The sequence below is a fragment of the Anabrus simplex genome, chromosome 6 (assembly GCF_040414725.1).
Source record: "Anabrus simplex isolate iqAnaSimp1 chromosome 6, ASM4041472v1, whole genome shotgun sequence".
NCBI lineage: Eukaryota > Metazoa > Arthropoda > Insecta > Orthoptera > Tettigoniidae > Anabrus > Anabrus simplex.
In genome coordinates, this window is record NC_090270.1 from 251,081,290 (window position 1) to 251,097,555 (window position 16,266).

General features: G+C 39.0%; 1 protein-coding gene and 1 long non-coding RNA gene across 7 annotated transcripts in view; one reads left to right on the forward strand and one right to left on the reverse strand.

Annotated features, from left to right (window-relative positions):
- Opa1 (Opa1 mitochondrial dynamin like GTPase) overlaps positions 1–4,899 on the reverse strand; it is a 229,102-nt gene extending 224,203 nt beyond the window's left edge. For 5 of the 6 annotated variants that reach the window (XM_067149273.2, XM_067149272.2, XM_067149269.2 and 2 more), the window contains exons 1-2: positions 4,725–4,899; positions 4,266–4,569 (exon numbers count right to left, since the gene is read on the reverse strand). In XM_067149273.2, the coding sequence (XP_067005374.2) occupies positions 4,266–4,569; positions 4,725–4,753 (333 nt within the window). In that variant the 5' untranslated portion in view covers positions 4,754–4,899. The remainder of the gene's footprint in view (positions 1–4,265; positions 4,570–4,724) is intronic. The other variant, XM_067149274.2, reaches the window with a different exon arrangement.
- A 167-nt stretch (positions 4,900–5,066) lies between these two features.
- On the forward strand, positions 5,067–15,986 carry LOC137501228 (uncharacterized). The gene is made up of 3 exons (XR_011018436.1): positions 5,067–5,253; positions 5,792–6,719; positions 15,654–15,986. It is a non-coding gene; the product is annotated as an uncharacterized lncRNA (long non-coding RNA).
- The last annotated feature ends 280 nt before the right edge of the window (positions 15,987–16,266 follow it).

Genomic DNA, 16,266 nt, shown 5'->3' on the forward strand with positions numbered 1-16,266 from the left:
AGGAATATACTTGGACTTAACCTGGTACAGATAAACAGTGCTGACCGATCCAGACCACTAGAACAGAAAAATGGTGTGTTACAAGGAGATCCACTTAGCCCACTATTGTTCAATATAGCCACATCAGATATCACCAAATACATCAAAGCTGACGTCAAAATACTGGTCTATGCCGACGACATGGTTCTTATGTTACCTGACATAACAAAACTTCAAGAAGGCTTTGACCAACTGGAAAAGTGGGCCACCAGAAATGAACTGCAACTTAACGAAAAGAAAACTGTGACAATGACATTCAGGAAAGGAGGCAGATCAGCAGCCAATGACAAGATCGCATACAAGAATGAGCCACTAGCAATCGTCCCACACTTTAAATATCAAGGGATCACCTTGCAGACTTATGGAACAGTTTTCACGATGCATGTTAAAGAAAGAATAACAGTCGCAACCTTAGCCATGACTATTGTAAAAAATCTATCAAAGATCTCGCTGACAATCGCAATGGAAATATTTAAATTGAAAATTACCCCCGTAATAACATATGGCATGACAATTTGGGAGAATCTTACCAAAAGCAATCTAGCAGATATAGAAAAACTGAAAGCCAAATTCTTAAAAAAATCTTATGTTTATCAATGTACACCCGATCACGCCTGTTATATGTGCTGGTTAGAGAAACTTTTTTCATAGAAGATTTCCGCCTACAATTGCAACTACCCTCTACACCACCTTATCAGAATTTGCTCATAGACCTTCAGAGAAAAGGGGAAGAAATATGGCTGGAGTTCTACTCTAAAAACGCTACGTTAAACTGCAAATGGAAAAAGCCCGGATACGAACTTAAGACACGTAATGACGCGATTTGCTGTTCACGGATTTTGCCACCGATGTGCAGCAGAGCTAACTACCATGAACCAAACGAATTACAATGTTTATGCAAATTGTGCAGGAAAAGCTGTGAGAGGTACCACACAATGTCATGCAGGAAGAGATTAGTGTCACTGACTAAATTCTGCCTCGATGAAAATGAGCTAAAATTTTCTTTGCACATTGTGTGAATCTTTTCTCTATTATTATTATTATTATTATTATTATTATTAAAAAGAGTTCTTTACACTCAGAACAATAAAGCATGTGGACCAGATGGAATTTACTATGAACATATCAAAAGCGCGGCGCCATACTTTTTAGACATATGGAAGGACATCTTTAACGAATACCTGAAACAAGGTACAGTGCCAAAAGTATGGCAGCAAGCCACACTGGAGCTCTTGTATAAAGGTAAAGGAGATATTGAAGATCCGGATGCATACAGGGGCATAGCATTAGAATGTACAGCCTTCAAATTCCTAACGAGTCTCCTGAATAACCGCCTATACAAGATGACAGAGAAATTCATCCCTGAAGAGCAGTTCGGTTTCACCAAGGGCAAATCGACTTTACACGCTGTGAAATGTCTTATGGGCAAAACTGAGGAAGCGCTGAGGAATCCGAGAGGAAATCTCCATGAGACCTTTGTGGACTATACCAAGGCATTTGACCTCATAAACAGATCCATAATAGAAAAGCTGGAAGGGTACATAGGGAAAAGAATTATTAGGAATATACTTGGGCATAACCTGGTACAGATAGACGACAGTGTTGACCGATCCAGACCGCTAGAACAGAAAAATGGTGTACTACAAGATCTACTTGGCCCATTACTGTTCAATATAGCCACATCAGATATCACCAAATACATCAAAGCGGACGTAAAAATACCGGTCTATGCCAACGATATGGCTCTTATGTCACCCGAGATAACAAAACTTCAAGAAGCCTTTGACCAAGTGGAAAAGTGGGCCACCAGAAATGAACTGCAACTTAACAAAAAGTAAACCGTGACAATGACATTCAGGAAAGGAGGCAGATCAGCAGCCAATGACAAGATCACATACAAGAACGAGCCACTACCAATCATCCCTCACTTTAAATACCTAGGGATCACCTTGCAGACATATGGAACCGTTTTCACAATACATGTCAAAGAATAACAGCCGCAACCTTAGCTATGACTGGTATAAAAAAATCTATTGTAATTTTACCTTCCGCACCCCAGCACTCGCTACATTCAGCTGCGCGCTGTACGACTGTCGTTTGTTTGCACGCTCGGGTAGAATGTTTTCGAGAGGCGATCAAGGCTGCCAACCTCTGTACTTAGGAACTAATGAGTGGTACTTACTGTTACTGGTTGTGATTATGTGATTATTGTTTAGGATTCTTGCCATGGGCAAGACCATTGGTCTGGACAGTTAGGATTCTTGCCGTGGACAAGACCATTGGTCTGGACGGTTAGAAGCCGCTAAGCGGCCTTGGGCACCTAGTTTCGTGAGGAAACACGATTGGTCTGAACGGTTAGGATTCTTGCCGTGGACAAGACCATTGGTCTGAACAGTGTATATTTCACATTGTTTCCTTTACATGGTGTTTTTTCTTTGTGCTTTTATTCATCCGGGGTTGGTGACACAATTTACCTATCAGCATTGATGGCAAAGACGTCACATTCCGTTCACGTTCACCAATGAGAATGCGAGTAGTTACGCTAGCCATGGCCGATGGCGGCTGCTGCTCTTATTAGGTTATAAAAGTAAATGTCCTTCTGAGGGCGGGATGGTGGGTTCCTAGACATCGCAATGAACACATCTCTCCTCTACAAGGTATTCCCCAAGTAAGATTTTCATTATTTTAGCTTCCTTATAATGTTATAAACTCTGGACTGCGGAAGGAAAATTTTTGCCAAAAATCTACCAAAGATCTTGCTGGCAACCGCAATGGAAATATTCAAATTGAAAATTACCCTCATAATAACATATGGCATGGCATTAATTTGGGAGTAACTTACCAAACACAATCTAGCAGATATAGAGAAAGTGAAAGCCAAATTCTTATCAAAAAAAAAATAGCTTTATGTGTATCCAAGTACACCCGATCGCACCTGTTATATGTGCTGGCAAGAGAAACTTTTTTCATAGAAGATCTCCGCTTACAATTGCAACTACCCTCTACACCGGCATACCAGAATTTACTCATAGACCTTCAGAGAAAAAGGGAAGAAATATGGCTGGAGAGACGCTATGTTAAACAGCGAATGGAAAAAGCCTGAATATGAACTTAAGACATGTAATAACGCGATTTGCTGTTCATAGATTTCACCCTGGATATGCAGCAGAGCCAACTACCACGAACCAAACGAATTACAGTGTTTATGCAAATTGTGTGGGAAAAGCTGTGCGTTTGCGTTTGAAGGTGGATTTGAAAGTAATATTGTTATATTATGATAATATGATTTTAGCTCTAAAACATGCAATGTCATGCTGGAAAATATTAGTGTCACTAACTAAATTCTACCTCAATGAAAATGAGAGCTAAAATTATTTTCTTTGCACAATGTATTTATTAGAAAAGATTCACACAAACTTCTTTAAAAAAAAGTTCTTTGCTTGTCAAAATTCACCTAGCCTATGTCTTAATGAAAGAACTTCCTTTTGTTGAGGAATTGAGACTCCAGTTGCTTCTACACCTGGATACAAGGAAATAATGGCTGAAATAACTGAAGAGGAGAAGGAAATAAGGAGAGAATACTTCTGCATGGACACGAATGGATGCAGTCACTGTACGACTCACAATATGTGGTGACTCGTTTCTCAGTGCACGGTTCCCCCCCACCACAACGTGTGTAAGAATAAGAGTTTATCAACCAGACTTTTTTTAACAATTTTCTTTACATCGCACCGATGCAGATAGGTTTTATGGCGACGATGAGAAACTGTGGCCTTAATTATTTGTCAGGTGTGAAAATGGAAAACCATCTTCAGGGCTGACAACAGTGGGGTTCGAACCCACTATCTCCCGGATGCAATCTCGCAGCTGTGCGCCCCTAACCGCACGGCCAACTCGCCTGGTATCAGACTTTCAGAGCATTTGCAGGATATATGAAAAGCAATGCAATACATAGTGTCATGAGGTGTGAGAAAAGATCGAAGTCCCTTACACAGCTCTATAAGGTAGACTGATCTCAAAATGAACTTTGCACATTTGTGCTATTGTGTACTATCTATTTAAATAGCAACATCCTAGTAACTCAAGAGTGAACAGCATAAACACATGCACTCTGAATTATGTCACCATCCTTATGTTAAAAATGACCTTTCAACACCTTGTGAAATCATGCAAATGCACTATTTTGTTAAAAAAGCAATGTTTTCCTTATAAAATAAAAAAATTACCTTCTGCAAAGTCATTCCACCGCCGACTGCTCCTCCAAGAACCAAGTACCGAATTTTGAGCATTCCTCTCAATACTCTTCCTATCACCATGGCAAAGTTGCGTGATGGAACAATGCGATATGTCAGATATGGTGCCAAAAGTGGAAGAGGTTTACCAAGATTCCTCATCGTTGAATAGTTTATTTTCTGAGAATGTATTCCAAATCTCAGGGGAATTATCAAACCTACGTCAGTCAGAAGTCCAGGCGCCGGCGGTGATAAAACTGAACATCTGCATCGTTTCAGCACCACAAGTACACCGCGCCTAGAAGAAACATAGGTTAGCAAGATAACCTTAAATCATCCAATGTCTATCTTAGCATGTCATTTACTTATGTAAATACTCTCAAACAGAAGGCACGAAAGGGCACAAGTGTCTACTAAAGTATCCATTGATATTTCTGAAATAACTTAACTCACCCGAATTTTCCACGAATAAAATGGTCCATCGTAAAATATTATAAAATCATATCCCGCAAAAAGATCCAAAAGACCGGAATTCTATAAGAAACTACACAGATATGTTTAAACTGTAGAACTAACTAGGAGCTCACCGACGAAATCGCACCAGTGCGCCGCCATACTGAAATTTAGATTGATATTTTCATAGCCAATGAAATATAGCTATTCTCACGAGTTCAGAAGCATATCGTCAACTTTTATTGGTCAAGGTAGACGATTCGAGCGATCTCTTTACTTCCAGGCATGAATCTACAAGGCGAGCGAGTTTCAAAGACATCTTTACACAAGACATCTGTTCTGTGGTAGGCCTACGGCGGGTACGGGTGATAACGCTGCGAGTATCATGTCATCTTCGATATGGTCTTTTTTGATGTACGTGAAGTGGGTTATAGATTATATCAGTTTAATGAAACATTTAATGCTTCGATTTTTTCTTTCGACTGTGGATATGATTTCAATTAAACTACAGTCTACTCTGAAGACAAAGGTAATTTAATTTCCTTCAATACTTTTTTCACTTTCTCGCTATTGTAATGACACTATTTTTAGCGGGCCGATGACCTTCGATGTTAGGCCCCTTAAAACAACAAGCATCATCAAGCATCAATATTTTTAGCAATCATGTAGAAAATTATTTGTGTGTACTAGACAAAAGCTTAACAAAGAAACACAGTACGGTATGTAAAGAAAAAGGCATATGAAATTAAAATTAATGACTATATAAGACAACTATGGACATTATATAAATAATCAAGGCTATTTTATTAATTGTTCAAAACCACCGTACCTGAAATTATTTGCACTACATTTAAAATAAAATATAATAATAATAAATTTTATTGCGCACAATGTGCATAGAAAAATAAAATATTATCTCAAGTTAGTTGTAGCTGAGGTGTTCAATCCAACTGTCCATAAATAATTACCAAAGCTAAGAATCAATGAACTGATATAAAACTTTTGTCTAGTGTACATTTCAGTTGATAAAAAGTGTAGCAAATCATAAATCTTCATTTTCTTTTCAGAGTGAAGATTGTACTCCAGTTTCATGCCGGGCTTCGTTGTTGCTGGTACGACCTAATATAGAATTCCTAAGAAGGAGTAGAGAAAAATCCTCAGCACGTAGAACTCCTCTCACTGGACATAGATTGACATTGAAAAGAAAGCTATCTTTCAGTCCTTTTAGCTCCCCTGATATAGAGTACTCTAGGCCTTCAGTGGACCGCTACATTTGTACTAGTTAGTGAAACTCATTTGAAGAAGCTATTCGTATAAATGGTGCTAATAAGGTTTTGCTGTCAAACTAAGTAATCTACTCTTTTTTAGTAAGGTATGATAGTTAACTTGTTTGTGGAGAAACACGCTTTATATATTTAGTTACACAGATGTTTTAATATTGATTGCTATTTATAACATGTGGGCATTATAATATTCTCTAGTATATAGCTATTAACAAGATGAAGTTTGCTGCTTTAATATACATCACAACTTAGCCTACTAGGCTACATGAAAATTTGGAACTCCAGATTTACAAGAAATTCTTCATTATTTAATCAAAGTCAGTCTATAATATATTAATATGATAAATTCTACTTCATTAACTCAGACAGATGGAAAAAAAATCATCCCAGTCAGAAAAAAAAACATTAAATATTGATGGACCTGCAGTCCAGAAAGATAAATAATGCAAAAATAATTTATGAACAAGAAGTGTAAAGGTGTAATTGTAGCTACTTGTTTACTGGCTCAGTGAGTGAAATCTTCTGGTTAACCTACCTCATCTGGGTGTCTGCCCTGACTTGTTTGATTAGTTGGTGATGGGATTAGGAAACGTACCTCAAGATATTCCTGAAATTATCAAGAGTGAGGAGCAAAAGTACCCATGGAGAAATGACACTGAAGCTGAAGAATTTGTTGTCCCATGACCACATAATTTAACAGAAGCCTAGGAAGGTAGGCATGTTACAGTTTTCTATTATTCCTTAACTCCTAGTTCAAAAATATTTATAGAATATAATTGTAGGGTTGGTAAGAATGGTGCTTGCCGGATTCAGTCAGTTTCATTTGTGGAAATAGTAATATATTCAGTATTAACACAATTTTAGCTTGTATGGCTGTTCTTCTGGTGCCTTGTTATCACAGAAGATTGGCAGCCATTGTTAAATATGTCCTCCTATTTTGTATTTCCTGTATGAGGATTGCTGTATCATGGATGTCGGACCACTATCGGAGGTTTCGCATGCAGGATAATATTTTCTGCCCACTTCCATATTTCCCTTCTCTAATCAGTTGTATCATGCAGCATTTGACTGAAATAAGCTGCTTTCCTCTGTTTTGTAAGGATTAAGACATCACATTATTTCCTGGTGTGACTGAGTAACTCTTCATTGGTGATTTAGTCTTCCTGTGGGATCTTCAACATTCTGTGATACATCTATTATCCGCACACTTTATCTTGGTGCATTTGTGTACGGAGTAAGGAGGGAGCTGTCCCGGTATCGATAGTGCTGCCAACTGAATGAAAATGAAATCTGAATTGAATCGAGAATATGATCGATCGGTATGAAATTTCTAAACCGTTATCATCTTAAGCCAACAACTATGTCACATACACATTATATAACATTATAAAACATTTCTCGATGCGAATCTTGTTCCTAGCATGAATTCTATACTTTGGCTTTGTTGTGTAAACAACAGTACTAGTACGTAAAGTGTACGCCAGATGTCACACAACGATGCTTAAGCGATTCATAGTTTGTGTTTCAAAGGTTGCCAGTACGAATCTCGAAGATCGCCGAGGTCAACCGATTCAGCACTAGGGTGTAAATGCACCAAGATAAAGTGTGCGGATAATACATTCCAAAGGCTTGCAGTCACTTCATTGATGAAGCCTTTAGTCTCCATCCATCAGCACCGTAAAACAGCACCAATAACACACAACACTTCATGACATATCAACAAAGTTAGAATCTAGTATCATGGTTACATACAGTATGTTTTAATTTTAGAAACTTACTTCTTGCAGTGCTGATTCTGATTTAGATTTTTACATCCGGATCACATTCTTGTGTTAACCAGCATCCTAGATCCTTGAAATGTCATGCCCTTTCAATGATGTTTCTATCCAGGGTGATAACATTACTGGTGATTTTGTAATTGTTGATGCCCATTACTTCTTTCTGAAACATAGACGAAACTCCTTGCGTACTTCATTGATGATAATTATAATGATAATAACAATAATATTGTTTTTACACACCACTAATTACTACTCTTGACGGTTTTCAGAGAAGCCAAGGTGCCAGAATTTTGTCCCATGGGAGTTCTTTTATGTGCCAGTAAATCTACTGACACGAGGCTGACACATTAGACCACTTTCAAATACCACCAGACTGAGACAGGATGGAACCTGCCAAGTTGGGGTCAGACGACCAGTGCCTCAACCATATTGAAGATCTTTTAAATTGTCAGCAAGTATCACACATCTGCATAGCAGATTGTATTTGTTTGCTTCCCGTTGATCTTGATTCTTTTATCAACTTCATCAAAGGCGATTCAAAAAATGGGCTTCAAAATATAAGTTTAAAGGAACTGTAGAGAGGATACAGCCCTGGCCTTTGCATCCTTTTCTTTCATGTTCTCTTAAGTAATGTGATCAACAATTTTGATGTGTGAGCTGGTTGTTTCCAGTACAGCTTCTTGATGGTAACATCTTAATTGTGCAGCCCTCTCTATTTCAGCTGATGTATACGGATGTTTAACATTATCTGAAGCTTTTTCATAATCGCTGAAGGAAGCAAAGAGTGTTTGTTGCTGGTCAAGACATTTTTGGGTGGAATCTTCAATTTATTGAGAAAGAAAGAAATATTTCTCCTCTTGAGCACCATCCACATAATGGTAGAAATGGTGCACCATCCCAAAGTACTACACAAGAGCATATTCTTCTAGGCACGGACAATGAAGCTTTTCTGTTCTTATCGGCTACATCACTTGTTTGGATAATGCTACCACCTGTTCAGGTAAACACCCCAGGCATCGATAGTCAACATAGAGTACAGCAGTGCATTCTATGTTCAAGACTGGGCAAAACTTGAATGAATGTCTTGCCTGTGCAGAACACTGACAGATTTGCCTGGATCCTCCTACACAGTGATTATAATAAACCATTGGTCTGAATAGACCACATTTGTATGGCAAGCAAAGTGGATCTGGGGGCTTAATAACCCAGGTTAAGCTGCAAAGCAGTGTACAAGCCCTGATATCTCCTATCACCACTCTTTCAGGAGGTTTTTCCTTTTTTTTTTTGGTTTAGTTGCCAATGACTTGCATCTACGCAAGTCATTTGCCAAATTTACAAATCTGTAACTATGAAGTTTTTCAGTCTTTTGAAACTAAGGCAGGATTAATACATACATTCATACATACATACATCTTCATTATAGACTGTTATGCCTTTCAGCATTCAGTCTGCAAGCCTCTGTGAATTTACTAACTGCCGCCACAATCCTCTATTTGTAACTAGTTCTGTGGCCTTGTTTAGTTCTATACTTCTTATCTTTAAATCGTTAGGAACTGAATCTAACCATCATCGTCCTGGTCTCCCTCTACTTCTTTTATCCTCCATAATAGAGTCAGTTATTCTCCTAGGTAACCTATCCTCCTCCATTCACCTCACATACATGAACCCATCACCGACGACAGTTTATGCGTACAGCTTCATCCATCGAAGTTCATTCCTAATTTACCCTACACCTCCTCATTCCAAGTACCCTCCTGCTATTGTTCCCACCTGTCTGTACTGATGTTCATTCTCACTATTTTCAGGTCTGTTACTTGTAACTTATGATTATGAATAAGATATCCTGAGTCCACCTAGCTTTCACTCCTAAAGCAAAGTTGGTCTGAAAACAGACCAATGTAAAGATAGTTTAATCTGGGAACTGACCTCCTTCTTACAGAATACTGTTCATCTCAATATAGAGGATGGCTGGCTAGCTGTACTTCCTCTTAAAGTAATCGCCGCCACCACCTGTTGAATGCAACTACAAGCTCACTGCATTAACATTGCTGCACCTATATTCAGTCTTGCTATACAACCATCCTGGGAGAACACACAGGAAGTACTTGAAATGACCTACCTGTTCCAGCTTTGTGCCCCAATCTGACATTCATTTCTCTTGGATTTCTTACTTACAGACATCAATTTAGTCTTGGAAAGGCTAATTTTCATACAATACTCATTGCACCTATTTTAAAGTGCCAAGATAGTAGACTGCAGGATTTTGGCGCATTCTTCCATTAAAACCAAGTTGTCAGCATAGGCCAAACAGCTTACTATATTTTGACTTAACTGAGTCCCTTCCTGCCACTTAATACCTTTTCAGCAGATGATCCATGTAAACAATGAATAACAAATGTGAAAGAATACAGCCTTGCCTAACCCCTGTAAGTACCTTGAACCAAGAACTTATTCTACCATAAATTCTCAACTGCAGCTCAATTGTCAACATTAAATGCCTTTGATTAATTTTAATAAACTACTGGACTGGTTTGAAACAAAGAGAGGAGTGTAGCAGGGCAGCTCATTGTCACCACTTCTATTTATTATTGTGATGAATGTAGAAATTAAATCTGTTAAAAGGAAAGAACATGGAGATATCAAAGCCTTCACATTTGCAGATGATGTTGCAATCTGGAGTGACTCAGAAGAGGAATTAGAGAGAGAATGCAAAGCTGGAATGAGGAGTTTAAGAAATATGGTTTAAAAATCAGTAAGACCAAGATGATGCTGATGAAAGTGTATGGGGAAGGAGCAGAACCAATAGTTATGTTAAATGAAGCCCAACTGGACAGCGTTCCAGTTTTCAAATACTTGGGTAGCATTCTATCAAATGACAACCTAGCAAAAGGCAATAAGGCAAGACAGTTTTACCACCAGGTAAGACACCTGCTGTGGGATGAGCAAATACCTATGAAAACAAAAATGACATTGTACAAGTCCTATTATACACCAATTCTTACATACAGTCTCGAAACCACAACACTGACCAATAGAGATAATTCCGAACTCGGGGCAGCTGAAATGAAATTCCTACGCACTATGATCCGGAAAAGACTAGGAATGAGAAAACTAGAGAAGTGGGAATAGATGATTCTCTCCTCAGTAAGATTCAGATATCAAGACTGAAGTGGTTTGGTCACATGAAGAAGATGCCAGTTAACAGAACTGCAAGGAAGGAATTTATCAGAAAAGTAGAAGGAAGATGACCCGTGGGAAGGCCACGAAGGAAATGGATAGATTTAGTTAAGAATGATGTGCTGCTGAGAGGTCATGATTGGGACAAGTTGGTGGAGGAGGAATGGTACAAGGACAGGATGAGATGGAGGAGGCTCATTTACCACACCCAGGAAACTGGAGATGGTTTAGGATGATGATGAATACCATAGACCACCAGTATGGCAAACATCTTTTCCCTCAGTATTCTTTCATGCCTTCTCTAGATCTACGAATTATAAACATAACTGCTTCCTCCTCTCATAGCATTTTTCAATTACAGTATTTGGCGCATACTGAAATTCTAATCCTGGCACTCCCTTTGTGGTCTGAAACCGCACTGGTTTTTATCCAACTTGCTCTCAACCACTGAGTGCACCCTCCCTTCCAAAACCCCAGTGAATACATTCTTTGGTATACTGATCAATGAGATACCTCGATAGTTGTTGCAATCCTTCCTGTTCCCTTGCTTATACATAGGTGCAATTACTCTTTTCGTACAATCAGAAGTTGCCTTACTACCACTCCATACTAGTCTAATTACTACATGAAGCCATTTCACCATTTCAGGTCTAATTTCATCTGTTCTTGCTACTTTATGAGAATGGTGTTTATTTACCATTCTTTCCACTTCCTTAAGTTTAATTTCACCGATATTATTGTCCTCCTCTCCACAAGCTTGGTTGCTCACAATGTCACCTGGGAGTTTTCCTTTTACATTGAGAAGATTTTCTAAGTATTCCTTCCACCTTCCAGTGATTTTCTGGGATCAATGATTTCACCTGATTTACCTGAAACACTATTCATTTCCTTTTTCCTTCCCTTTTCTAGGATTCTTTATTACTTTCCAGAAAGGTTTCCCTGCTACTTGACCTACCCTTTCCAGGTCATTAACAAAATCTTCTCACAACATCTTGGATTTAACAACTATTTGTTTTGCTCAGTTTATTTCATCTATGGAAAATTCCCTGTCAACATCAGTCCTTGTTTGGAGCCATTTCTGATACACATTTTTATGTTTATAAGCTGGTCTCACTTAATCACTCTGGGTGAGTAGGCCATACGGTTAGGGGTGTGCAGCTGTGAGCTAGCATCTGGGATATAGTGGGTTCGAACCCCACTGTCGGCATCCCTGAAGGTGGTTTTCCATGGTTTCCCATTTTCACACCAGGCAAATGCTGCGGCTGTACCTTAAGTCCATGGACGCTTCTTTCCCACTTCTAGCCCTTTCCTCTCCCTTTGTCACCATAAGACCTATCTGTATCGGTACAACATAAAGCAACTTGTTAAAAAAAAAAATCACTTGATCATTCCACCACGATGTTCATTTTCCCCCTATCTTTACACAGTTGTTTCTAAGCATTTCCTTGCTGTTTCTACGACATGCCTGTATGCCATCCATTCTGTTTCTATATCCCAAACCTGTTTCCTGTCTATTGTTTGGAACTTTTCACTAATCACGCCCATGTACTTCTAATTTCCTCGTCTTGGAGATTTTCTACCCTTATTCATCTGCAAACAGATTTCACTTTCTCTACCCTAGGCATAGAGATACTTAGTTCACTACAGATCAGGTAGTGGTTTGTATCATCAAACAGTCCCCAGAATATCTGCACATTCCTAATAGCTTTCCTGAATTCAAAGTCTGTTATGATATAGTTTATTATAGATCTGGTGATCCTACCCTCCCATGTGTAGCTTGAAGAATGTATTTGTAACTACTATTCCATACTGGCACAGAAGTCCAATAAATGCTTCCCATTCCTATTAGCTTCCATATCTTCCCCACATTTACCAATCACCCTTTCATATCCTTCAGTTCTATTTCCAGTTCTCGCGTTGAAATCACCCATTAGCACTATCCTATCCTTGCTGTTGACTCCGACTACAACGTTACTCAAAGCTTCATAAAACTTGTCAACTTATCCTCGCCTGCACCCTCACGTGGTAAGTAGATTGAGACAATCCTCATGCTATTTCTTCCAAATGCCAAAACTACCCACATCATAAGCTCATGTACGTGCCTAACAGAAAATATGTTGCGTGCCATAGTATTCCTGAAGAACAGTTCTACCCCATACTTTGCCCTTCTCTTTTCTTTTAACATCCTTCCAGTACATTTTATAATTTCCTATCTCTTCCTCGTTATCTCCTCTTACCCAGGTATCATCATTAAGCGTTATGAACTTCATATTGTTGGTCAGTATTGAACTGAGATAACATATAAATAATGCACAGTAGAGTTTTGCACCTATTCAATGCTAAGTTGTATTTACAATATTTACATTACATGGGACTAGTTTCAACCCTTTGTACAAAATATATGGCTGATGATGACCCTGAGTAGGATTGACACTAGTCCCATGTAATGTAAATATTGTAAATACAACTTAGTATTGAATAGGTGGAAAACTCTACTGTGCATTATTTATATGTTAAGCAAATATCCATCAGCTCTTAACCCATCCAGATGCATCCTCTTTGATGACTCAGCCAGCTATATCTCTTTCTTCCATAAGCCACATTAATATTGATAGCTTGCCATCAAATTCCATTTTGTTTGCCAAGTTGTTTCCAAGGAGTCTCTCGTCTGTCAGATGGGAGTGGGACTCCAGTACTCTCATAGTTCCGAGGCTTGCTTAAAACTTTCTAAGTGTGCTCGGTGAAAACTCTAAAGCAGGATGCTACCCTTACTTACAGATAGTCCTAATGAGGATCTCTCCTCTGATGAGTTAAGGACCATCGTTGGATTGTATAGTCCTAGTTGCCTGCATACAAGGAGGGACATGACTCAGAATATATCAGATGCCCACTCCCATTCCATAGCAACTGCTATCCCAACTCTTAGCACCATTTACTTGGCCACTCAGCCTTAGCCCATGGTTCACAAACTATGATGTGTCTATGATAATACACACCACGAACTACAGCAGGATTAACACAGTGGAGACCGAGTGTGTATCCGGGTGGGGTAACAGCGCAGACTGACCGTGCCCGAGGCTAACTCGGGCCCGCGTATTTGTTATATTGTCAACACAGCCAGGACGAGAATCGTACGGAAACTATACATACCACTTTAAAGAACTTTCATAAGGATGAGGCAAAGACAAGTCAGTGAACACAAAAGAGTTGTTCTAGCTCATACCAGAAGACACAGTGCACTGTAAACACCAGGTCTTGCCAGCAAAGGCACCATAGATTAGAATGACAAAAAGGGAAAGTTTTGATATGTCTGCACCGTTCCAAGAAGTCTTCCTGTACCTGCGATATCATAACACACACACACACACAGTGATCAGCTGCTTACTTGTTTCCTCTTTTACAACAATTGCCACTCTCTTCTTCTTGACTGCCATGAACCTACTACGCTGGCATAGCAGGGGGAGAGGTGATACTCGCACGTGGCGCGTCCCAGGTTGTGGATAGGTGGGTCCTAACCGGCGGACTTGAGCAAAATAAAATAGCTCTCATGGACCAAACACACATCCCCCTGTGCGTGGGGGATGCAGACAAATACATCCACGGTATCCCCTACCTGTCGTAAGAGGCGACTAAAAGGGGGCGACCAAGGGATAATCAAATTAGAACCATGAGACTACTTGTAATTAGTACCATCATGCAGGGAACACCATGGGTCGTCTTTACTTGCGAGTAGTACCGCTATGTTAGGTACACAATAGGTTTGTGATTAGTTAATAATAATGTTATTTGCTTTACGTCCCACTAACTACTATTACGGTCTTTGGAGACGCCGAGGTGCCGAAATTTAGTCCCGCAGGAGTTCTTTTACGTGCCAGTAAATCTACCGACACGAGGCTGTCGTATTTGAGCACCTTCAAATACCACCGGACTGAGCCAGGATCGAACCTGCCAAGTTGGGGTTAGAAGGCCAGCGCCTTAACTGTCTGAGCCACTCAGCCCGGCGGTTTGTGATTAGTAGCAACAGAGTGTGAATCAGGAGGGGGTTTACAGTACACGTGATTAGTACCACTACATGCAGAACACCACAGGCTTACATTGCCTGTCATTAGTACCATTATGTGAGAAATGCCATGGGTCTGGGCATTCCCTGTGATTAGTACCACTATATATGGAACATCACCGGATAGTGCGAGTCCCTGTGATTAGTACACCTATGTGAGAAACACCGTAGATTTGCGTTGCCCGTAAGTGGCGCCGCATTGTGAGAAACACCATAGGTCTGTGTTACATGTGCGTATTACATTACCTGTGAGTAGTTCCATAATGTGTGGAATATCGAGAGTTTACGCTACTTTTGATTAGTACCACAACATAACAAATACCATGGTTCTACTTTTCTAACGATAAGTACCATTATGAGGGGCCAATGACCTGGATTTTGAACCCCTTTAGACAAGCATCATCGATTCAGAATTGTGCTTCTCGATGTTAGGCCCCTTTAAACAACAAGCATCATAATCATCACTTCTTGACTGCCTTATCTTTAAAGTCACTCACCTTCTCTGTTTTTCTAGTGTGAGTATATGTTGATAAAGCAGACATAAAACTATAAATTAATTCATTCTAATTTGCAATCTTGTATATTTTTGAAATGGCACTGTAATATATTTTGTGTTCCAATGTTACAGTTCAAGGGGATTGGACATTATCTACTGCAGCATTAACTGACTGGAAAATATCATAGGATCATAGCAGGACAACTCTGAAAGTTTATTAAAATGATCTTAGTCATTTTAATTTAAAGAAAACAGCGATATATTTTTGGGACAACATAATACAATTTATTAAATAAACTGGTTTTACAGATTAAAATAGTCATCTCTCGCATTGTCATTCAAGCCAGTTTTACAAAATTTAATAACTAATGACACTTGAACATTACTTTTGTATTTCTGAATGTTATTTAGGTAAATAATTTTATGAAATAGGTACAGTTAATTGTGTGTTGTAGATTTATGAAATATTTGAAGTTGTTTAAATATACTGTATTTAAGAAATGTTTCTTCACCAGTTATTGATGCCTTGTAGGTAATATTCTTTTACAGCTGATTTGAGCATGTGTACGGGAAAGGTTTTTACAGTATAATTGTTGATATTTCTTCATCTTAGCTCATAATACGAGTTCAGGCAAATAAATTTTACGACAAAAACACCAGCTTCATCACACACATCTTTTATTGCGAACTGTTGCCAACAACTACCAATCACACACAGCTAGCAGTTCAAAGAATAAAAAACAGT